The sequence below is a fragment of the Lissotriton helveticus genome, chromosome 4_1 (genome assembly GCF_964261635.1).
Source record: "Lissotriton helveticus chromosome 4_1, aLisHel1.1, whole genome shotgun sequence".
Classification (NCBI taxonomy): domain Eukaryota; kingdom Metazoa; phylum Chordata; class Amphibia; order Caudata; family Salamandridae; genus Lissotriton; species Lissotriton helveticus.
The window spans coordinates 928,534,395-928,559,507 of record NC_136063.1 but is presented as its reverse complement, the minus strand read 5'-3'; the positions used below and the strand labels follow the sequence as shown (position 1 = coordinate 928,559,507).

Below are 25,113 nucleotides of genomic sequence, written 5' to 3'. Positions count from 1 at the left end.
CCCGGGCTTAGTCCGGCGCCGCCCGCGTCACGCGTCGCGGATGGTGGGGAGGGTTAAATAAAGGAAGAGGGAGGAGCTAACTCGCCTCAGGTGATCCGGGCGCACCGGTTAGTGCTGGGCTGCATGGACAGGTAGTCCTAATTTTTCCTCGTTGCAGGGAGGATGACGGGGAGTAGGCTGGCGTTCTCCCCCAGTTAATGCCCAAGCAGAGATGTCCTCGACCACCAAACCGTTCAGGCCCCTCAATAGTGACCACACCGGCACGCCACAAAGGTGATTTCCGCGCAGCGGCACCCGCGCCAGCGGGTGCGGCAAGGTGTAATATCCAGCGGAGCTAACTCACCTCAGGTGATCCAGGCGCATCGGTTAGTGTTGGGCTGCTGGGACAGGTAGTCCTAGTTTTTCCTCGTTGCAGGGAGGATGACGGGGAGTAGGCTGGCGTTCTCCCCCAGTTAAGGCCCAATCAGAGATGTCCTCAACCACCAAACAGTTCAGGCCCCTCAATAGCGACCACACCAGCACGCCACGAAGGTGATTTTAATCATATATACATTATATATATATATATATATATATATATATATATATATATATATATATATATATATATATATACTATACCTTTTTATATAAGTGTATTTTATTATTATTTATACATGAACTGTGATTAATATTGTAGTAGTGATATGACTTGTTTCTACAGGTGTCCCCTATTATTGTTAATATTTTGACTGTAACTGACATCAGAGCAGTAACTTGTATAGGAAACTAAAGATGGAGTATCAAGATGTAATGAAATGTTTTAGAATGTTTAGTGATTAATAGCGATGTGATTTTTATGATTAGAATGCTTTTATGGTTGTATAGACCAACCTGTCTAAGTGAAATAACTAAATGGATGAACCTCTCCCATCTTAAGTTGAACAACGACAAGACAGAGATAATGATCTTGGGCAATAAATCTCTCTACCATTCCAAAACCCTATGGCCATCCTGCATGGGTACGCCACCCGTTCCGAAACAGGAAATTAAGAGCCTAGGAATATGGCTAGATGAAGGCCTCAATTTTCACGCCCAAGCAAGGAAAACGGCTGGGGTGTGTCACAGCCTCCTACGGTCAGCTAGGAAAATTCTACCCCTACTCCCTGCACAATCCCAAAAACTCCTAATCCATGGTCTCGTGCTGTCACACCTGGACTACGGCAATGCCCTCTACTTGGGGGCTCCTAAAAAAGTACTGTCAAAGCTCCAGACAGTACAAAATACCGCCGCCCGCCTCCTCACAGGAACTCATCGCCGCTGCTCAGCCAAACCTGCTTTGAACACCTTGCACTGGCTACCCTTCAGGAAAGAATACAATTCAAAGAGCTCTGCACTACTTACAAAATCCTACATGGTAAGGCCCCCCCAATCCTACAAAACCTAATCACACCGCACACCACCAAAAGAACGCTCAGATCCTCAAACTGCAATCTAGCTTCTGTTCCTAGAATTAAGAAAGCCCGCTCTGGCGGTCGACTGTTCGCATATAATGCTTCCAAATTATGGAACACACTACCCCCAGACATCAGAGCCCAACCCAACCTCCTCTCATTCCGAAGAGCACTTAAAACCTGGTTGTTCCCGTAAAACTCCTTCTACTTCTGGTTCTTGTCATTCAGCGCTGGGACGCCTACGGGCAGCCACGCGCTCTACAAATCGGTAAAATAAATAAATAAATAAAATAGAGCCTAATTGAATTGATTTGAATTGAACTGACCCTGCGCTGCCTTGCTGGGCCAATAAAAGGAGAGAGATGTTTTCCCACTCCCTCTGTTCCAACAGCCAGGAGCAAAACAAAAGATTGCAGGAGACCAGGACTAAACAGGTATGTTATTGTCCCGGCCTCCTTTGGCTGCTACACCCCCACCGTGGTAGTTATCTACCCTCATCTCTCACTCCCTCCTCAGTCTGAAGCCTCGCCGCCCCCCTCTCCCCCGTCTCTCCTGCCCAAGAACCTATCATCACGGACAATTAGCGTGAAATACATTGTGTAGGAGGGAAGCTATTTCTTTAGCCCCGTCTGCCCTGCTCACAACATATATTAAGGTGTGAGGAAGGCAGAGGGTGCTAAAGTAACCACTCCCTCCAGCACCATCTATTTGATGCTGGGAAGCATGGCGGCATTGTGGTGAGTAGCAGTGATGGCCGGCATAGTTCATGGGTAAGGTGGCGGGTGTGCGGGGTCGCATGGGGATCGCGATTGAGCAAAAGAAATTAATAGATAATTCACTTACCTTGCCGTCGCCGTGTCCCACATCTCTGCTCCTGCTCTCCTGCCTCTGACTTCAGGAACAGGAAGCAGGCAGCCAGGCTCCCTTTCCTAAGCCAATCACAATGCTGCAATGCATCATTGTGATTGGTCTGAGCGCTGTGATACAGTGCTGAGACAGGGGCTGGAGGGGTAGGCATGTTCTCCATGCAGGCTTTAATGCAGCCTGCATGGAGAATGGGGAAAGTGTGCATGATTGGTTTGGGCAGCCCGAGAGGGCCGACCGACCTGTCATTGCGCGCTTAAGAGTGGGCAAACCACTCCTGCCCTGCTCCAAGAGCAGAGCAGCCCCGCCTACCTGCCTGCCCGCAAAGCAACACAAACATAAAATGATAATAATTGAAAGTTATTATCATTTTATGTTTTTGTTTCTCGTACTATTTGAAAGCAGAGGCGCGATGTTCCCATATAGTGGAGGAGCCGCCACTGGTGAGTGGGGACAGAGAGAGTGCAGCTTTAAAATTGAAATCTGCATTCTGTAACCAAACATTTGTACCCAAGCTCTTCCACGCTGTGCAGTGCTGGTTTGCTGGGCCAACATCTGGGCCACGGTATGTTTCTGACGGGCGTATTTTCGGCTGTCAAAAATACGGCAAATTTAGCTTTTTGGGCCTCAATTTTTTTATTTTGAGGGTGCAAAATTTGGGATACCAGCCCGTAAAATCCTGGGAGGGTCTTGTAATGTTTGTGTTTAGCTGAGGGCACTAGGACCTCCTCGGCTGAGGAGGTATGAGGAGGGCGAGACACAGGAAGAGGAGGGGCGTGAAGGGGAAGGAGTCAGTAAGGGTTGAGCAGTGAATAAGAGAGGATGTGATAAGTAAAGCATGCCAGTAACCCGATCCTGAGTCCGTGCCTTTTGTAGTTAAGACACTACAGGTCTGACTGAAAGCCGCTGCCCGCGCGACACGCAGGGGAGCATGGGCGGGACAGCGCCCTAGTCCCACACGACGGGCAAGCAGAGCCCGTAGCACAACAACCCCTCTGAGCCGCCCTCCCCGCTAACAGCCAATGGGGAGGGCTCACCTGGGGATGGGGGCGTTCCCGGTTGCACAACAACCCCTCTGAGCCGCCCTCCCCGCTAACAGCCAATGGGGAGGGCTCACCTGGGGATGGGGCATTCCCGGTTGTATAAAGCAGGCGCAGCAAATGTGCGCGGCCTCTCTTTCCTGCGCCTGGTTCCCGAGGCTCTGCGCTGATCCCACCCTGAACCCTGACCCAGCTGCAGAGCGACGGGCGAAAGTTGTGAATTTTTAATGGTCATGTTTTGTGTTGCAGGCGGAGTCACAGGGCGATCTGGAAGCAGATGGACAGTAGGGGTACCTCTGCGGCAGAAGGATACAGTCTAGATACCTCTGCCTGGCACAGTAAGGGTGCCTGAGACAAGAACCTGGAGCCGAGGGGGTTCCAGGAAACAGCGTCGGCGCCCCGTTAGTCCTTCGGGCGGTCAGGGGGGCCTGAACCGACCGGGGGTGTGCCTCATCGCTCTGCCCTGACAGGGGGGGCGGGAGTATAACGAAATGGTAATTTACTGCACCGTCAGAGCATCGTCTCGCCGTGCAAGATGGCTCCTTAGGCATGCGGGTCAGCGAGGGGCTGCCGCATTGGATCGCCTGTAAGATGACCCACCTTATCAGCTACTTGTTGTACTAAATAAACCTGCAGCACTGCTTTCCCACAAATATGTCTCATGGTTTCCTTGGTATATAAGTATAATGCGCAGTGCGGAGCGAGCGCTGGCGGTGTGGGCACTATGTGTACACTGAAAGGTGTAATGCTGTCTCTTCTGCCAGTATTTTGATTTTACTTTGTATATTATTACACCTCTCCTTTTTTGGGGCTGAATGGAGAGTGAGCTGTTCTTAAAAATGCTAATGAAATATTAAGACACCTGTGAGGACGAAGTGACAGACTGTGTAACCTCTCCAACCCCCCACCCAGAAAGAAACTTGCTTGTCAAAAACAATAAATAGGTTTTGCTATTGAACAGTGCATACACAGAAACGTAAGGTCCATGCGGACACCCAACATACACACCATTTTTCTGTGCTTACATGCAGATTTAAGTCACAACACGTGCAAAAGTAAATAAACACCCACTAATTAAAGGCATGCACAAATATAAACAGAACAGCTCACATACAGGCACCTGTGCACATTCAAGCACCAATATATACCAGAAAGCCCACCTTCAAACTCTGAATCACACATACTTAGGCCAACATGGAGACACCGACGGACATTCATGTCCACATGCAGAGCATACCAATCACTGGCATTCATACACCTACAGACCAAGATATATAAGGGCAACAAAAAATAAAAACCAGCAGCCATTCTGATTCAGACCCCCATACACACAACCCCACACTTATAAGCATTTTAGCACACATAGACTTGGTCACTGTTCACACCAATTGACGTATAAGGGCAACAAAAAATAAAAACCAGCAGCCATTCTGATTCAGACCCCCATACACACAACCCCACACTTATAAGCATTTTAGCACACATAGACTTGGTCACTGTTCACACCAATTGACGTACAAACACACACAAACAGACTAATACTGGTGTAAACTGAACACATGTAGGCAAACATGCAATCATACTACATGCATACATGAGCATATGGACATAGGTGAATGAATAATGTATGACTTGATTGATAACGAATGGTTCATAGGATGAATGTGTGAATTCATGGAGGAACGCATATATATGGAATGAATGTGGTTGGTGCATTCACACATTCAACCATGTACGCTCATCATTCATTCATCCACCCACCTGCCCACCCATTCACCCAACCACCCATTCACAAATTAATATATTCCATAACCCAAGCACTCAAAAGCTAAATTCGTTAATCCGTCTGTGTTTATCAGTGTACTCACATATTCATCCATTCATTAAGCCTTTGACTCATTCACCTATTCACCTCCACCCAAACACAAAGTCGTCAATCAATGAAAAACCGTATTCACTACTCTAAAAAACCCATGAAGAACCATTGGCTTTGTCTGGGTTTGTTTTAGAGGCTGCATCATCTGTCTTTTTCTCTGTATTTCTGCATTCCTTAGGTTGTGATGCCTTATGTATTTTTTGTATCCCAAATGAAGCAGATTTGCAAACAAGGTCATGCAATCTCTTAAAAGCTGCTGTTCTGAAAGTGTTTTGTGATTGTTTCTGACACTTAAACTTCATAGTGTGGTAGAGGTAACATTCAGAGCATTTGGGAGGATGAGGTTAGCCCCTCCCCCCCCCTCAACCCGGACACTTCATGCATGGTTGGCACACCACGAGCACTGCACAGTTCTCACTATTTTTCACTATTTTTGGAACACCGTTTTTAGAAGTATTTTACAGAATTATTTTGATATGTGTGTGGAAAAATGGCTCATATGTATTTTTGTGCTAGAATATCTCAATACAGATTTAAAAGCTGTTTTCTGCATCTGTTTTTAGGTTTTGAGATAAACACATCAATGCATCTCCCTCACATCTGTAACTGAACCTTGACTTTATTTTTCAGTGAATTTCAGTTGTTTTTTTAATGATATACCAACTTCCTAACCTTTAGAGACATCTTTTGGCCCATAAATGTTCGCGGGCTGTAAAACTGATCTCTCCTGACCAATGCATGCATCAGATCCTTCACTTTACGACTTTTCTGGCATGCTTTATAACGGAACGTTTGTGGGTGTTGTAGTGTCCTAGCATGGACACGTTCTAGTGTTCAAGTGTCTGTATTACCCTTTACACCCACCCACCACAGACGTCATGGTGTCACATGACGCTGTCAATAAATGGGGCGGAGCGCACGTGCTCGAGGCCATTCCCACTACCCCTAACTGGTGTCTGTGTGCATGTCTGTGCTGCTGTTCACCATGCGGGCCTAGGGCCCTCCCCAACACTACACTGGCGACGAGGCCGGTAGTGCAGCCCATGCCTGCCACTACCCTCGGCTAAACAAGAAGAAAAAGGGGAAGAGAGCTGCCCGCCTAGAGGGCATCCCCTGCAGCAGGGTGCAGCGCGCCGAGAAGCCGGTGGGCACGTCGGAGCCCCGCAGTGACCGGGAGTCCCACAGCACGCCGACCGGAGCCCACCCGCGTCGACCGCCACCAACGAATGCCACCAAGCAACAGCGGACCGCCCAGAGCCCACCTGCGACGGCCGCGAGGCTGAAGACCCCCACCGGAGAGGTGCACGGGCCGGGCGGAGCCCACCCGCCGCGACCGCGACGGAGCATCTGGCCCGCCGGCCGAAGGTGAGCCCCAGGGGCGAAGTGCCCGCCATGAACTGTGCCTCTGAATAAGCAGGACCAGCGGAGCCTACCCGCGGCCTGCCCGAGTCGTCCCCCGCCCCCGCCGCGTGTGTGCTTAGAAGCGGCGGGGCACAGAGACTGCAGACGGCGTGAAATACAGTGCGGCCGGACCCGCAATCACCAAAGACTACGAGGGGGAGGGAGCGGAGTAGCTAACCGCCTCCCGACCCCCCTCGCAATGTGATCCGGGCCAGCGGAGCCCACCCGTGGCCCGCCGGTAGCGACACCTCGAAGAAAGACTCTGCAGCGCCAGCGGAGCCCACCCGCGGCCTGCCGACGGCACCCCCCGCGAGGAAAGACACTGCAGAGCCAGCGGAGCCTACCCGCGGCCTGCGAGGTACATGGCGAGTCTCCGCCGCGCAGCGTGTGGGAGGAAAAGCTGCTGCGGCGGGAGACCGGAAAGTGGAGCCTGCAGCAGCCGGTAAATAAGCAGAGCCGGCGGAGCCTACCCGCGGCCTGCCTCAAGCGTCCCCGCCCGAAGGCACAGTGAGAGGAGCGACGCGCTTTTCCCCCCCCCTCACCTGAGGGAAGCATCTACACCCCAATGCCCCCACAAGCGGGAGCTCACCCCGCACAGTGACACACCACACTGCCGCAATCATCAGCCCCTCTCCCAAGCCCCCGGAGTGCAGCAGGACAGCTTCGGAACAGAGCCAGTAAGCTCCGAGGGCAGTGTCGACTTTTCCCCGCCCCGCGCAGCGGGTGCAATGAGGAGCTGCGGGGGTGGGCTGCAAGCAAAAAAGTGGAGCTGAACGCCGCGGGCGCTGACACAAATATGCCCCCACCTGCCAGAATAATGAAAACGCCTATAAGCGGCCAGCACTGCTGAAAGCAACCCTAACTGTGCGTAGGGACACTGGCGGCCACGCACAGACACTCCTATGTGCCACATCTCTAAAAGTGAAAGTGCCGGTGCACCCGGCAAGAACCTGAACATGTGCCCCTCTGCAGCAATCAACCAACTGTGAGGCGCCTGTGCCTTTCTGCCCCCAAAAGTGAAAAGGAAAAAGACTCACCGGGAGGACAGTTGGAAACGAGTTCCCAGCAGCAGCCCCAGCCCCCTGGGCAATGAGTGAAACAGTAGAGTGCACCTCAGGGAAGACAAGACCCACAAGACAGTCGGCTACCAAATCCAGCAACACTGCCACCCAGTGGCCGAAAGCAAAAGTGCACTTACATCCACCAGTACCAAAACAAGCATTGCACAACGCAAGCCCAATCAGCAGCAGCAAAGGGGCATCAGACTGAGTAGCGCCCCCAGGGAAAGCATCTAAACTCCCGCAGCAAGCAAGCATCTAAACTCCCGCAGCAAGTAACTGCGCAACAGCGCAAGTGACACCCACACCAGCAAGGAGTCGGCGGCTGCCACTTCCAACGCGACGTGGGAAAAGGCACCAATGCCTCACAAAGCATCCAAGCACTGACGTCTGGAGGAAACGACTGCCAAGCACTAAAAGAACGTCCAGGGAAACGACTGCCGCGATCAAAGGACGGAGAGAGCAGCGACGCCTTGTGGCCACAGGCGCTCACCGCAGCATCAACTACTCCCGCCAACGGTCCAAAGCATCAAGTACCTGACGACAGCCAAAGCAGCAAGTACCCAACGTCCTGCAACAGGCGTCCCAGAACCCTGAACAGTAAGTGCGCAAACAACGCGCCACGTGGCGACGCACAGCCACCGCAAGCAGAAAGAAGAATGCATGCGGCGCCATCGCGCAGAACAATCTTCGCGGACGACCCCACGACATGGCGCCTCCAAGGAGCCGATCCGCAGAACGATCGCCCATCAAGTGCCGACCCGCGACAGATCCATGGCGCCTCCCAGGAGCCGATCCGCAGAATGATCGCCCATCAAGTGCTGACCCACAACGGGTCCCCAGGAACTGTTGTAGCGCAAAGTCCGACAGGACGACCGAAAGCAACCTGCCAGGCATCGGCAGAAGTGGACCACCAACCGGTCCAGGACGTTCAACCATGAACAGGTCTACAAACATGGACCCCCGAACGTCACCAACAAGCATCAAGAAAAGAAAGCATCAAGAAAAGAAGGTTCGCGACACCAACTCTGGCTGCTGAGGAAGAAGGAGAAAGTGTCCCCGACGGGGACAAGACCAGGGGTACACATGCAGAGTGCGCGCACTGCATGGAGGACCCAGGTCAGAAGAGAAGACACAAGATCGGTCCAAGTGATGTCGCGAAAAGGAAGGAAGAAAAGGAGAGACCCGAGTGGCACGTCTGCCACCGCGAAAAGGAAGGAAGTAAAGAAGAGATCTGAGTGGCACGTCTGCCACCGCGAAAAGGAAGGAAGAAAAGAAGAGATCTGAGTGGCACGTCTGCCACTGCGAAAAGGAAGGAAGAAAAGGAGAGATCTGAGTGGCACGTTTGCCACCGTGAAAAGGAAGAAAGTATATCCATGTGGCCTGTTGCCACAGTTAAGAGTAGAAGGAGAAGTCAGTGCGAAGCAACGTCCTCACAGGGAAACAACTAAGGAAAGACAGAGAGGAGTGCAGGAAGACGAAGACCACTCACTCCCGAAGAGAAGTAAGGTGACAAGTGCCAGGACAACGGTGCGAGGAACACGAGGCCGGAAGAACACCAGTGGCAAAGAAGACCAGCTGACAGACGATGTTTCCGCACACCCAGGATCTGCGGAGAGGAGCAAGCGAGACCGTTAGTGACATCCACCTTTGGGGTCACACGGACACTGGACACATGCCAGCCGTGGTGACTCAGGGGCAGAGGCCTCCGGGACGCAGTCCCCGCGACGAGAGACGGTCCTCCGACGCCCATCCGAAAGGTCCGGGGAGGGCGAAGACATCGCAAGCAAAGACAGAAACCAACAGCTACCTTGGGACGAGGCTGCGGAATCTGAGGTGAGACACATCGTCTCTTCCATACCCCCACTGACGGCGGCGCAGGAACAACTGATGTGGACACATCCAGCCCAGCGCGAATCCGAGAAAGAGGACCTCAAGGATATCCCGTGGCAGGGGAACACCGACGAGAGGGGTCATCCTAGTGAGAGGGATGCCTTGCAACGGATCTGCCTTTTGCCAAGTAGGACACAGAATACAAATAAAGCTAAGGCCAAGGCCGGAAATCGTGCATCATTCCCCGGCGAACCACCAGAACTCTAACTGCACCCATCACCGTGGAAGTGAGCAAAAGAAGGGCTGTGAGGACAATTTGGTCGCAGAGTCATCAACAGACTGTTTCCATCGAGCACCACAAACCGGTGCCACTGTGAACTGATGTTACCCGCAACAGGTTGAACACCATCTGTGATTCCAAGCAGCGGCGGATTGAAAGACACTGCGGAAGCTGAACACTTTACTGCATCCTGATACATGTTATTTTCCCCACAGGTTGATTTCTGAATGTGGGTCTTTGCAATTAAAAAATGGGAGGGATGTAGTGTCCTAGCATGGACACGTTCTAGTGTTCAAGTGTCTGTATTACCCTTTACACCCACCCACCACAGACGTCATGGTGTCACATGACGCTGTCAATAAATGGGGCGGAGCGCACGTGCTCGAGGCCATTCCCACTACCCTCATCTGGTGTCTGTGTCAGGTCATTTACTGCTCCTAACATGCGGGCCTAGGGCCCTCCACCTCTAACCCTACAGGTGTGTCAATGTTGTAGTAATGTCTTTCAGGTTCAGGCTGCAGGATTAAGGCTGTCTTTAAGTTGTATGGTTGGGATCGATATCCACTGTCACCTACGTACTTTCAGAGTATGACGTTTCACTGTTTGTGACGTATGTCACCTATGAACTATGAGCCAAGAACGTGTCACTTCCATCTTCCATCTTTTCTACAATCTTCATTTCAAGGGATAGAAAGGAGGTGTCATTATACTAATGAATGCGTTACTATTCGATTTAGTTTCTGTCTTTTACCTTAGTTTCTTTTTTATCTAGTTTATTTCTATGCTCTGTACGTTATAATCGTTTCATATATTTTGGTGTACCATTTCGTTCATTACTGTACAGCCCCTTCATTAAAAGCCCTATATTAAATTCAATAAATACACATAAATATAATTGAATCACAGGTTAACCTTGTAAGACGTTTTTAGAATGCAATAAAAACATACGTTTCACTACAGTTTCATAAGATTTTTTTTGCTCGTTTAAATTCTTGTGTGGAGCTACCTTGCTGATATAAATAGGAGAAAAGCCAAGTAGACTAGTACACATATAGTACTGGAATATGAATGCAAACCATACGTAATTAGTAACCTTTGCAGAGGTTGGCCTCCTGTACATCGAGGATATGGTGAATTTAGCACTCCATCTTTTGTGGGCTAAGATCTGGAGTTCCCCTTTTACAAAATTTTCACGCTGTGTTTTAGTAGATTGAATGAAACTTTGTCATAGAAATAATATCACTTGGTTAGCATTTGTGAAGAAATCTTTCTCAGTTTTGGATGTCCCTCAGTTATATCACACACTGAAAGAGTTCACTGTGCCCACTTAGGGCCTTATTACGATGGTGGAGGGACCGCCACTGACAGGCTGTCGGTGGGAGTCCCTCCGCCATCGTAACAGGGATGTCCGCCCGCCAGATTACAATGGCGGGCAAACGTGACAGTCGGAAATACTGACCGCCACGGTCCTGACGTGTGGATGTGATTCGCCCGCACATCAGGCCTCCATGTAGTCCCTGAATGGTGGCGGTGGCTGTCAGGCACCGCTGTAGGAATTACGATATCTCTAGTCGTTCTGCGGCGGTCAACCCGCTGCAAAACAGCTGGCGGAAATGAATTTGGGGCCCAAAGTTCCCCCTTCCCCTGGGCCTAGAACATGGGCCCTGGGGCACCTATGGTGCCTGCCTACATATCCCTGAACCATGTGGCAGGCATGGTGTCTGCCACGTAATGCAGGGATATGTCAACACCCTATTTTTGTATTGCGGTGGGGGCTGCTGACCGCATCCCTGCCGCAATACAAAATTTAGGGAATGTGACCGCCGTGGTGGCGGTATCATCATAATACGATATGTGGACTGCCTCCTTGTAGGTGGGCGGTCCCAAATACGAAACGATGGCGGGAGGACTGAAGTCCGTCCGCCATCGTAATCAGCCCCAAGTCTCTGATCCGCTCTTTCTTCCTCGCTCATCGCAATTCCATAAGGTATGCAAAAGTCCACAGTCCATGAATACAATTCGTTCCTACATGGAGCTTGTTGTTTCAGAAGGAGTCGCACCATATTTAGTGCTGATCCCAATCAGGAACATAGATTTTATTTGACGCGTTCTAGTCTACGAACCGTCAATTATCTAATCTATTATGTGGTCGCTTTCGCTCAACAGGGTTCTTGATATTCGTCCTTGCCCTGCTTCTCTTGCGACACTATTAGCCCACAATGTATTATGCACTTCATGTTCTTTAAGATTCTACCCTGCCCCATAAGTCACATTTCGATACCAGTTTTATTGTCTAATAATTGTAATTCAGCCCGACAGAGTATGAAGCTTTTACAATGTCTGCCGTCCGAATTTATTTGTCATGTTGTTATCACTTTTATTCATTCTGCATTAAGGATTATGAGAGATCATGGTACTTTGGCAACCAGTGAATCCTAATTTTTCCATTCTATAAAAAAATATTGGATCTCCTTTGCATTTACTGTATCCATGTTGCTGCTATCCTATGTTCATTTATAATCTTCTTGTTTCGCACATTTGCAGGATCTAAGCATATCAAGGTTCTTATATGATTGTATTTTAAATAATATTTGATATTTTATACTTGCTTTATAAAATATTTTTACTATACCCTTTATGGCGATTGAAGGCTGGATAAAGTTTTACTGACGGAGTATCCTTTGCTTTTCCTGCAGGGTACCGTTATCTATCCAAACCTAGGCTCGGTGCTCTATGATCCTGAGCAATGGGAGACACCCCAGCAGTTCAACCCTGGCCATTTCCTGGACAAGGATGGGAAGTTTGTGTGCAGAGAGTCCTTCCTTGTCTTTAGTACAGGTAAAGTCCTCGTCATAACTTCGCTGATATGCATTTTTAGACATAAAGAACGGAAGACGGGTAATCATTAATTTTGATTTGTATATTCTATTTCAGCAGGGGAGGCTCCTCCGTAATAGCAGAGGAGCGTCGCCCCACTGCCGGCAGATGAAAAATAAAACACTAAGAAAACATTGTTATTATTGTTTTATTTATCTCTAAGTATCTGCGCTGTTTACATGGGAGTATGTTTTGGAGGGTTAGGCCGGGCCATGGCAGGTAGGAGGAGGGGTATGTGCACTTACAAGTGCGCATATCCATTAAACTGGCATGTGCATTTACAAGTGCGCATACCCATTTGGCCGGCCTTGTTAGGATGGACAAACTGGCATGTGCACTTATGTTTCCTCAACCCAGCAGTGTTGCAGTTGGAGAAATGGCACAGGCTCCAATGCACTGTCTGAGCAGCAAACAAGGCTGCTCAGACCAACCTTGGCGCCGCTGTCATAGAATAAGAGCAGCATCTGGATTGGATGGGAGCACATGCTTTCAGGACCATCCTATTTTCCTATGGATTTTGAACAGATTGCCGTGTTTGGTCCTCCCATGAAACAATTACTGTCGAAGGCTTTCCTGCTCCATTTGACTTTTCCATGATATCATTTTGAATTGATTCTAAGACGGACTTTGGCCTCTTTGGACTTCTGTATTTATTATCTGTGTAAAAACTGCCAATTTCAATCATTCATTGACTAATTTGGTTTTTTGACTTTAGTTTCTACTTTCATTTGAAAGTGAGGACACTACCTGTAATTTTGAGGAGATATTTGTATGCAAATTTGGGATGAGAGGCACTAAAGTTGTTAAAGCATCAGACAGTTTTTTCAATATGTGATTGAAAACCATTGGGTTAACGATTCTTATTTATTTAAGGAAGTGGGCCTTTAATGTGAGTGGTAGGGTTATGTTTTGCAATCGCTAAGTGGACTATTAACATGGATTGATTTGACACACATATGTATTGGACTTCAATGTTAAATAGAGTAAGGTTTGGAAGCGCCAAAAAGCCCATCCCAAACATGAATGAGCTGTGTAAATATAATAAGTCGGGTCAAGTCAAGAATAACTTTATTCGGCTAGAGTTAACCATAAAAGTATAACATACATGAAGCACACATGACAAGTGTATATACATAAAAGTCCAATAAAACCATGTAACTCACATATAATAAGTCCAACAGTCATTGAGTCACATCTAAATCCACGTGTCAGCCAGATGCTTGAAACTTCATTCTCAATACCAGATTGCTTAACTTTTTTCTCTTAATCCGCAGCTGAAATGTACTGATCGTGAGGACCTCCTGTGATATTTTGTGGAGGAATGAGCCTTCATTGAGCATTTCAGTGATGAGGGGTGTGTAGTAAACCATTTCCGCTATATGGTGATTTGAGTGAGTCATTAAGGTGGACGGCACGCTTGTGTGAATGGTGTACTGCTGGGAAAATCGCTCATTTAAGTGAAAGTGAGTTCATTTCTAGAATTTGCCACTAACTCATTTTTTTTTTCATGGCCTTTCTGTCGGTAAGGAGGCAGCTGTTGTTTAACAAGAATTTGTCAAAGACAAAAGTGTATTTTTGAGAATCTCCTTGGCATGCCCTTGTACAATATCAGGTCATTAGAGCATAAGGTTTGTCTTACCTAGGGCTAAAACTCTACTGTACTTGTGGAGAAAGCTCTATTACACCTGTTTTGAGTTTCAACATAGGTAACGTCTCATAAACTGCCCTATATGGGGCTGCAGTCTCAGGTTGGTAACTCTTGAGATGCTGCACAGACGAGGATACGATTTTGCGGTCTGTCCTGAACTTGTTAAATAGCATCCCAGCTTTGGTGAGTTTTCATTGTTGTCTCTCAGATGTGGGGCTGTGTAGGGATTAGTGTGCTCAAAGCTGTAAACATGTTTTAAAATTGAGATGCTCTGCTTTACCTGGCCTTTTTGGGGCAGTCTAGTTCAAGGAAAAGTATTTTGTGCTCTTGTAGTGTCTGGCTAAACAGAGAACTTGAGTACAAAACCAGTACTTCGGGGGAACTTGATAGCACAACTATGCCGAATGAAGAGAATCTGTTACGCTGCCTCAGGAAAATTATATTTTGGGTAATATCTAAAATTAAAAAGATATCTATTCAGAATGATATTGAGGCTTTAAGAAAGCAACACATGAATATTTCGTGCTCCTAGCCTGATATATGTGATCTTGGAAAATAGACGACTGAATAGATAAATTATGGATTTAAGCGTCAGCTCGTAAAATGTGGTTATAGTTATAGCCAGCTTGTGCAGGCAGTATAAAAAACATGCGGATGTTATGCCCTTGCAAGCCTGATGCCACCTACTCTACAGATCATGTTATGCTGGCCTCTCCGTTGTATAACATTGTATAACATTTTATGTGATGGTATGCTGAATGGGATGGAGAACTGGAGATAGTTAACCAATGGAAAGCCATAGATACACCCTTTTATTGTGGAGGAGTTTAGCGTTTTAAATGCAATGATATGGGTTGTAATAAATATGCAGTATTAATGTGCACGTTTAAAGAAAAGAAAATTGCATTTAAAACTATGTTGAAATGTACACAGCTGCCACAATTACACGTGCTAGGCCTCAAATGGCTAAAGTAGCACTTCTAAAAGTCTTGTTCACTTAGAAATGATTAGACACACTACATTTTATTTTTCCAACAAGGAGATAAGAAAACAAAAAGTAAATATAGCAAAAATAGTTAGCACTTGACCCTTACATAGAAAGGCTTTTCATAATGAAGATTTCAATTTATAAAGTTTTACATATTTCAGCAGAATGTTTCTTTTTAAGCAAAGCTTACTGTGTTACGCAATTAGAAATTAGTCTTTTTTTTTAAAAGCTTTGTAACTTTACATATTGAATCAAAATGTGAACTTCAGTTGGACCATTTCCACTAACTTGTACTTTCTTTTCAGAGCATATTTTCCTGCAAAATGTTTTTTTGTTAAAAAAAATTCAAACTTTTACTTAGCTTATTGTGTAGAATTTAGCTTCGTCAGGTTAGAAGGGTGTAGGTATTTATGGAAACGAAGTGGCAAAATGAAATGCTGAACCATGCTCGACATTAGCAAAACCAGCAGAGTAAGTGATGGACGATTGTTCTCTCAGTGATATGTTGAGGAGGGACCGTGGGGCATATTACCAACAACTATCGATAATTATCGCTATGTTGGCTTAGCGGCAATATTTTTATCGCCGAGCTGCGGCGATTTTGATCGCTTAGGAACCTTGCTATTATCAAGGTTTATCTCATAAGCGATAAAAATCGGCCGAAATGCATGAATATCGATGAAAAGTCAGCGATATTCATGCATTACCGAGCTAATGCTCTTAGCCATGTTATCCACCTCCCATTGGATAACATGGCTAAGAACTGCTCAGGGCAGGTGTTAGCTTTTGGAGATATTCGCGCTTAGCGCGAATATCTCCATAAGTTGGTAATAGGAGATAGCGATGTTAGCGACTGTTTCCAGTCGCTAACATCTTGGCACGCCCACTTTGCATGTCATTAGTGATAAATATCACTGACATGCAAAGTGGGGCCCAAGATGGTCGCTATCTCCTACTAGCTGTCGCTAACTGGTGTTAGCGACAGCTAGGTAATAGGGAGATAATTTTATCTCCGCTTTCTTGGCTTTTAAAGCCCAAAAAGCGGAGATAAACCCCCTTCATAATATGCCCCCGTGTTCCTAGGAAAACATCGGAGGGAGATTGGATAGAAGATACAAATTGTTGACTGTCGTAAAATGTGTTGTTTATGTAAGTGTGTGTTCCTAGATTAGATTAGGCAGGCTAGACAACTCTTTGATTTCCAACCCTTTGACCAGGCCTGATCTTAGCTATGCCCACTTGCCCACACCCTGTGCCACGTTGTTATCGATTTTCATTGTCTGTATAAATGTATGTACGTCAATCAAATGAGCTTGCATTATATGTAAAGTTCTCTGATACCTTTGAGTCTAGCTAGCACTGTATGAAACCTAAAAATAAATAAATAAGTATGAGACTCCACTGAGTTTCTTGACCTTCACTTTATGGGATGTTCTGATTCACTTTATGGGATGTTCTGATTGAATTCTTTTGATCATCCAAATAGATTTGTTGCTGAAACTTTATGCTTGCTCTCACACTCTCTCAACATAAAGTTGTTTATGAGTTTTAACTGACTCCTTTCTCCCATTCCTAGAATAGGGATTCTTTCCTTTATGGAACACACTTACTAATTATATATTGATTTGATATTAACCAGATTTTAATACCTACTGATGAATTTTTATTTATGACAATAAAAATAAGATACTAAAGCATTTTAAATGAATAAAACGCTTACAACTTTTTTAACTCTTCATTAACACAAATTTTATTGATATTAAAATTGTTGATATTCAGATGATTTGATTTTTCTTTTCTCACCAAAATGGCCTAGGTCCATCGACCTGACTGAGCTGGAATTAGTCCAGATGACAGTAAAACAGAAACTTTAAATTAATTCTATTCTCACTCCAGCAAACTTGGTAGCAGAAATATGTTTGCGCTGAGAAGGAAAACTATAAATAATTACCTGAGTTAGATAAAGACCATGTCCCATTGCCCAAAACCTAGAATCTGAAGACTGGCAAGGTAGGATTTTCAATGCAGTTGGTGTATTGGAGGTGTGAGTATCAATAGGGTTATGCTTCATGAATATTGATTATTGTTGTGTTTGTTATTGATGAGATATTGGTGTACGCTTGTTGAATCAATTGGTTGAATTGGTGATGATTATGTGCTTATTGAGAAGCACTTGAAAAGGTTATCGGGCTTGACGTAGCCTAAGATCCCTGCAGAGATTAAATAGACATTGAGAACTGTAGAATACACTATATTCTCTTTAGAGATTTGTGGTGTATGTCGTGAGGTACTATCAACTATACAATTGAGATGGGAACTGTACTAATATTAATTGATGTTAGTGAAAGCTACCTACACAGAGGTGAAACTACATAGAATAGGGGGATTTCCCGCTGTTCAAGATTTAATTTGTGTGTGTCAACTCTTTTTGGTGAGAAAAGTTGGAGGAGGTTAAAATCTTAGTACTCCAATTGCTGAATTGTATTCATTCTCCTTAGATGAGCAGACAAAGGGTTTGCTTATTTGTATTTGTTGAAGTTGTGAAATTGTGTGTATGAAAGAAACTGTACAGGAGGGTGAACTGCTGCGAGGATACATCATAGTTTGCCGCTCTGTGATTAGTTGGTTGCTGTGTTGTTGCACAACTATTGGTAACTGACGAAACAGAGTTCCACGCTGTTATAGGTCAGATTGTTGTGTCGCATTGAGATTGGTTAGTGAGACTTCAGTTAATAATGCTTTACAGAATTGGGGAAAAGAAATCTGGTGTTTATGGAAAAGAATCAAAACATTTGGGGCCTCATTTATGAGAAATGATGCATTGCTGCATGAAAGCAGTGATGCGTCACTTCTCAGTGCACACTCCTTGCGACATACCTGAGTCGTCATATTTACTGTATGGCGCATCATGTCACAAGGAGTTACAGATACGTAAGTATTTCTGACGTATCTGTATGGCGTAAAAGTGACGCATTGCTGGAGTGTGTCACAAAAGTGACACAACTCCAGCAATGCGTCCTTTCACATGGGGCAAGCCCCATGTGAAAGGGCCTGCGTCAGTCTTACGCCTGCCGTGAGGCAGGAGTAAGATTTTGAGGCAACGGCGTCCTAGAAGTGACTGTGAAATCGTATAGATTTCACTGCGTCTCTTCTACGAGGCTTTTTGCGGGGGAATGCCCCCCCTGCATACATTATACCTGATGCAGGTATAATGTAGCACAGAGGTTTACAAAGTGATGCTTCTGCTTAGATGCGTCACTTTGTAAATAGTGCGCAATAGAAGGCATGTTTTACTCCGCCGATGCGTCACAAAAAGTGACGCATCGGAAGAGCAAAACTGACGCAAGGCCTCATAAATGAGGCACTTGGTTTTTTAAATTTGCTGTTTGCTATTTATTGGAAAATCCAAAAACATGAAAAGTTTAAAAAGTATTAAGAATTTGGTGAAAGGTGATGTGATAATTCCGACACAGAAAGGTGAAGAGGATCCTCCTGAGTGTACGCCTGCACATTATATTACAATAAATGTGGATTTACACATGTTTATGGCTTTGTCCGTGGGTCATGATCACTGACAAGGAGGGTCTTTGAGTTTTCCAAATTATTGTACATTTGAACTTAGATTTATTGAAAGATTGAGGGATAAATTGTATGAAATGGAGCCACCTCCTAGACACGCACAGTACAAGGCATCAGACATTGGGTAGAAAACAGCGCATGCTAAAGAGAGGGAAAAATAGCGGAACAAAAATAGAAAAGCAGTGCATAAATATGTTGGAGGGGATGAGAAACAAAAGAGATGGAGAAAAGCTATAGTTGACAGGAGTAGGCTGTATTCAGCCATTATTACTGACAAAACCAAGAAGCCCCAAAAAAAAAAATACTGAGAAAAGATGACGAGGAAGCTGCAAAGAAAACCAGTCACTGAGTGTGTTTCAGGAGATGAAATTTTGGATGCTGTGTTAGTTCATGTCCAACACCTTATGTGGCCCAATTTAGTTCCAATGGAAAGACCATTAGACATCACATAGCCTGCTGTACAACCTGTTTTAAGCAAGTATTGTATCTGCACAAAATAAGACCGCATCTACAGTGATGCCTCCAAGTGTGATTGCTCAAATTGTAACTGTATCAGCACCTATGTCTAGGGTTATGACAGTACAACCAATAGAGATTTGCACACCTACTACTCCTAATAAAGTCGTTTTAAAACAGTGTTCCAAGGAGCTGTTGGAAGAGCACGTGTGAGAGGGTTTATACCAGCATCAATTAATTCACAATATGTAACTTGGACACCACAGCAAACAGTGTAGCACCAATGAAACAGGATGAGATAAATTTGTTAGAAGATGGGATTTTTTCCCCATGGTTTGAGGAGATGGCAGGGGATTAAAAGACAGAGAGTCAGTTTATCATTACACAACAGACAGAGGAGGAGAGACCAATAAATGTCCTGAGAATAAAATAGAATTCGAATAAATAATAAGAGGTTGTTTAGAACTTGAGCAGTGAACTAGTAACAGGAGAAAGAGCTAATATATCTGTGGAAAAATAAAACCAGACGTGCAGGAGTTACACATGATAACTTGAATGAAATAGCCTGTTAATATGATGTTGATAGTTCAAAAAGTGTTACATTTCAGAAATGTTTCTGGGTACAGTTAGATGATGAGTCTATTGAGACAATGCGTTTCTTCAGGAATGCAATTAAACATCACTGAATTAGTGAATTGCATCCGTAGATGGAGTGATTTTCAGAAATTAGAAAGTAAATGGGCAAAGAAGACTAAAAAGAAAAAGATACAAACAGGGTAAATCTTGCAACTTTTACAAATAATTTTCCAAAATTGAGAGACATACCAGTGCAGTAGTACACACAGGTGACAGATTTGTTAAAGTGCTTTCTTTGACATTGTAGTGTCAAATGATTTGTGGGCGGAATGTTAAATTGTTGTACCATAGCCACGTGCATAGCAAATTAGAGATGCTTGCATTAATGCACCATTTCGTGAGGTTATGGAGAAATATGAAGCAGTAAGTATGTTTCGAAAAGGTAAAGTTCCCCCAAAAGATATTGATTGGGTAAAGATTAAAAAAACTTCAAAGGAGCCAACAGAGTCAGTTTATGATAACTATGAGCAGTTGCTTCAGGTGCTTCCGCAGCACAGTGAAGGGAGTATCCTGATCCTAGTAATATGGGGTAATTTTTATGTCTCAATTTACAATTCGGTTAAGATCAGAGATCACAACACCCATACAACAGAGTGAGATTTTTTGGTAAGTAAAATTGTTGTAACAAATCCTGAGATATTCAAATTATTGCAGTGATAAACAAGAGATGAAGCAGAACTAGATTAAAGAGAAATTCAAATTAGCCCAGATGAAATTTGCTCAGAACAGTTTCCAAAATCAGAATTATTTCTTTGCAGGAAATGCTGGGTATGCAAGCTGTTGGTCTACAAGCTGGAGTACAAGGTATGCAAGGAGGTTTCGTTCCACAGAATAGAGGCAGAGGTGTTCCGGCTGACCCAAAGGCGAGTGTAGACATTACAACGTTGAAGAAAATTACCCCTTGTCAACTTTGTAATAAAATCGGGCATTGGAAAAGGGAGTCTAGGCTTAATCCTGATAGACTAAATGGAAATGTTCCTACGCAAGTAGGAAATCAGATGCAGAATGCACCCATTCAGCAAATGGCAATGAAAAAACAGGGTCCAATGATGTCAGTACCACAAGCTCAGATTGTACCTGAAAATATGTGAAACCCTAGATTTAATCTAAACCAGATGCACAAAGCAAATTTAAATCCATTTCAAAATCCGAATACATTTTAACAATTCCCAATGTTAGACAATGACAGTTTTGGTTCCGACAATTCCTAATGACGGTGCCTCAAGAGGGAGGAAGACTGCATGCTTGGAGCACTCTTGGAAATAGACCAGAGTGGACCATCTGTGGAAGGATAAGTAAATAGCAAACAGGTGTCATTTCTGATTGACAACGGAGCTATCAGATCTATTTTTAAACCAGAAGAAGAGCCAGAAATACCACTCTCCGGAAAGAAGATCCAAGTCGTAGGCGTTTCAAATAAACAGAAAGTTATCTGACTTTCAGAGTGAAAATAGGCTCATTCGAAGAAAGTCATCAGTTTGTTATCTGTGATTCCAGTCCTGTAAACCTATTAGGGAGAGACCTATTGTGCAAGTTAATTTGCACTATATCCTGTACTCTGAATGGTGTCAAATTCTAAACACATAATGAAGATGTGGCATTTAAAAGGGCTTGACAAGAAACAGATGTAGGATTTTATTCTGTGAGTTCATTGGGAGAGCTGAATCCCGGTTAAAAAGAAACAGTAAATCCAGTGGTATTTCACAGGGATGGATATCAGATTGATTAAAGGTGTAGAACCTGTCAAAATCAGTGAGCCTTAACGCTGTGTATCTGAGACCACCATATAATTTGACTCCAGAAGCAATCACAGGTATATCCCCCATAATGGAAGACATGTTGGAGAAAGGGATTTTAAAGGAAATCATGTGAAGCCCTCGCAACTTTCCAATCATGGGTTTACAGAAACCCAGTGATAAATATCAGATTGGGCAGGATCTACGCAAGATTAACAGCATTGTTGTTCCATGTTGTACCATGGTACCGAATCAAGCCATCATACTATTTCAAATTCCATGTAGTCTAGACTGGTTCACTGTAATAAATCTGTGTCAGGTCTTCTTTTCTGTTCCATCGCATTAGGACAGCCAATATGTGTTCTCTTTTATGTTCAGAGAGAGAATTTGCCATGGTGCCAAGTACCACATGGCTATACAGAGAGCACATCCAATTTCAACGAGGCTCTTAAAAAGAATCTGGCATCCCTGAAGATGCCTCACAGATCAGTTCTCATGCAGTATATTGATGGCCCTCTTGCGGCTTCAGAAACATGAAAAGCTTGCAAACAGGGTAAAATTGCCCTTTTGAATTACCTGGTTGAGAATGGACACAAGGGGCCTTATTTATGAACGCCTTACAAAGCTGTTGTGTCACTTTTCAGTGATGCTGCGACAATGTAATCAATTCGACATACTGTGCCCTATTTACAAAGTGACACATTTAGGCAGATGTGTCAATTTGTAAATGCCGGTGCTACATTATACCTGTGTCAGGTATAAAATATGCAGGGTGGGCGTTCTCATGTAAAAAAGGCTTGTTGAAGTGGCACAGTGAAATCTATGAGAATACCCGTGCCACTTCTAAGGCTTGACTGCGTCAAATCCTTACGCCTGATTAAAGCATGCTTAACGAGTCTCATAGGGACTTCAGCGATGTCATTTAACATGTCATGAGTGATGTAATATAAGATATCATAAATAGTGTGTGATGGGGGAGCTAGTTATGCTGATTTTGCCGAACGTAGGATCATGTTTCCATAGGTAAAGCATTCTTTGTTTGCTTATACCTTTGGTGTCATTTGATGAATCTTCACAACCATTTCCAAATACTCTTCCACCTCAGCTAGTAACTTGAAAGTTTTGGGATGATCCATCAAGTGGGGGCCAAGAAAAAGGTGAGGTCCTGGAATGCGTTTTCCCAATTCATTTTTCAATAGGGAAATTAGACATAGCTACAGCCCAAACGGATGACCAAATTTACACCAAACTGGGCAGAAAGCCTGAACTTACCTGAAAGTGTGTTTTTTGTGATTTGTTGCAAATCCATTCAGTAGATTTCAGATAATAAGGCTAAAAATACAGTTTATTTCATGCCGCGGTGAATCCGAGAGCCGACAGATCACAAGATGATATCTGATTTGCTGACACCACATCAACAGTGATGTGGCGGCATCCATCTTGGGACTCAGGGGACTCAATTCCTTGTTTGTCCTGTCAAAAACTTAAAAAAAGATATATGGGGAAGGGTAGGGTTATTCTGCCCCCCCAGGCCTGGTTGCTGTGGTCCCTCTGAGCAAAAAGAAATATATTTTTTTAAATGTTGCTGCAATAACATTTTAAAAACCCCATGGGGGTGGGCCAGGAGCAGGGGGTGGTGGTGCAATGCTTTTTAAAGGGGAGGAGGCAGGTGGCCCCCTCACAAAGCCTTTTTCAGGCCCCTGGCCCCATCCCCTGGGGCAAATCACTTAATTAAGGGGTGCACACAACCCCCCCTTCCCGAGCCTCGTTGACACTCTTGGTACCCAATTTCCTGGGCGATACACATTTGAAAGGGGAGAGGGTGTGTAACCCCATCCCATGCCTCTTCAGGTCCTGGGCCAACATGTCCCAGGGCAGATATTTTTAATAAGGGAATGGGGGCACGTGGCTCCCTTCCTTGAGCTTATATTGGGCCTGGGAACACTATTCTCGAGAGCCCGATATTTTACAGTGTCCCGATGAGCCCACACCTGGAATACTGTGGGTCCATGCACGGGATAGTGTGATATACCCAGTCCACACTCTTGCGACAGTTGTGCAGAAGTTTGCTACCCCCAGCAGAAACAGTAAAAAATGCAAAACGAAAGTGCCAGCTCCCACTAGCGCCTTGTGTGTTGCTGGCCAGGGTGCCGCTGGTGCCATGGCGGCCCTGCGGCTCTCCCCAAGGCCCTCATCATTGCCAGTATTGCCACCTGGGGCACTCACTTAACATTTTAAAACATGGCTGGCTTTCTGGGGCTCCTTTGCTCGTTTGCAACCTCCCAACAAAAATTGAGCTGTGGGTGACAGAGTGGGCATGCAGCACCCACTTAATAAAAAAATGGCCTTTCCTGTTTGGCACCCACAATGGGTGTGCAGGGGCCCTGGGGCACTCCCTGTAGCCGCCAACCAGTATTAAAGTTTTGGGTGTTGTGGGACACTCACAAAAAATAAAATAGAAAAAGTGAATAATAAATGATTGGCCAGAGACGCTCATTTATTATTCACTGCTCTGACAACGAGTGCCCCATAAGGGCCTAGAGTTTTTTTAACTAAATATTTTGCTGCTAGTGGTACCTCTATAAGAGGCAGGGGCAGCACCAAATTTATTTTTATGTTCTAGAGGACTGCTGGAAATGCAGCAGCTCCCCTGCAACATTTAAAAAAAAAACAGTAGGTCTCCTGGGCAATTAAATCAATGCCCCCAGGAGAGCATACCATAATTTTGAGCACTTCAAGCTGATGGTTTATGATCTTCAGCTTGAGTGCAATGCTCTATTGTGGTTGTTTCTATGATTTGATTTTTTGGGCTGAAAAATATTAAAAGAAAGACTCGGAGACGTTGATTTATTCAGCAAAACTTTATTACATATTTTTTCGCACAATCATTTTATTATTCAATTATTTATTATTTTATTATTTATTGCGTGAATTAGTGAAATATACATTTGATGATAGCTATTGATTAATTTTGAACTAAGATGATAGACTGCGTAATATATATTGATATGTCAACTCTTGAGAAATAGGCCCACTTTTATATTTTGGTGTTATGACCCTTTGACAAACTGCATGCTGAGCATGGCCAAAGGTTGTGCACTGCGGGAGGTAGGGAGATTGCAGGGGATTGGGCACAGGACCTTGCCACAGGCCAGGCCTGGCACCCAACCCTACCCCATGCACTGCCAAAGGTCATGCGCAGAGGAGTGGTTAGGTGCCAGCAATGGGTTGGGGCAAGCCTGCATAAGGCCAAAGGCCTTGCGCAGCGGGGGTAGGGCGCTCGCTGGGGGTTGGGTGCAGGGCCTGGCCAGAGGCCAGGCCCTGTGCCCAACCACACATAGTGCACAGCTATGAACATGTTACTTTATGTTAATAAAACAGAAAATTCACAGAAAAACAATGGTTAAA

The 25,113-nt window shown here is 45.1% G+C and overlaps 1 protein-coding gene across 1 annotated transcript in view; it reads left to right on the top strand.

Annotated features, from left to right (window-relative positions):
* Positions 1-25,113, top strand: part of LOC144828917 (cytochrome P450 2J2-like) — a 433,018-nt gene that overhangs the window by 344,322 nt on the left and 63,583 nt on the right. The window contains exon 8 of the mRNA XM_078687535.1: positions 12,482-12,623. Coding sequence (XP_078543661.1) covers positions 12,482-12,623 — 142 coding nt within the window. The remainder of the gene's footprint in view (positions 1-12,481; positions 12,624-25,113) is intronic.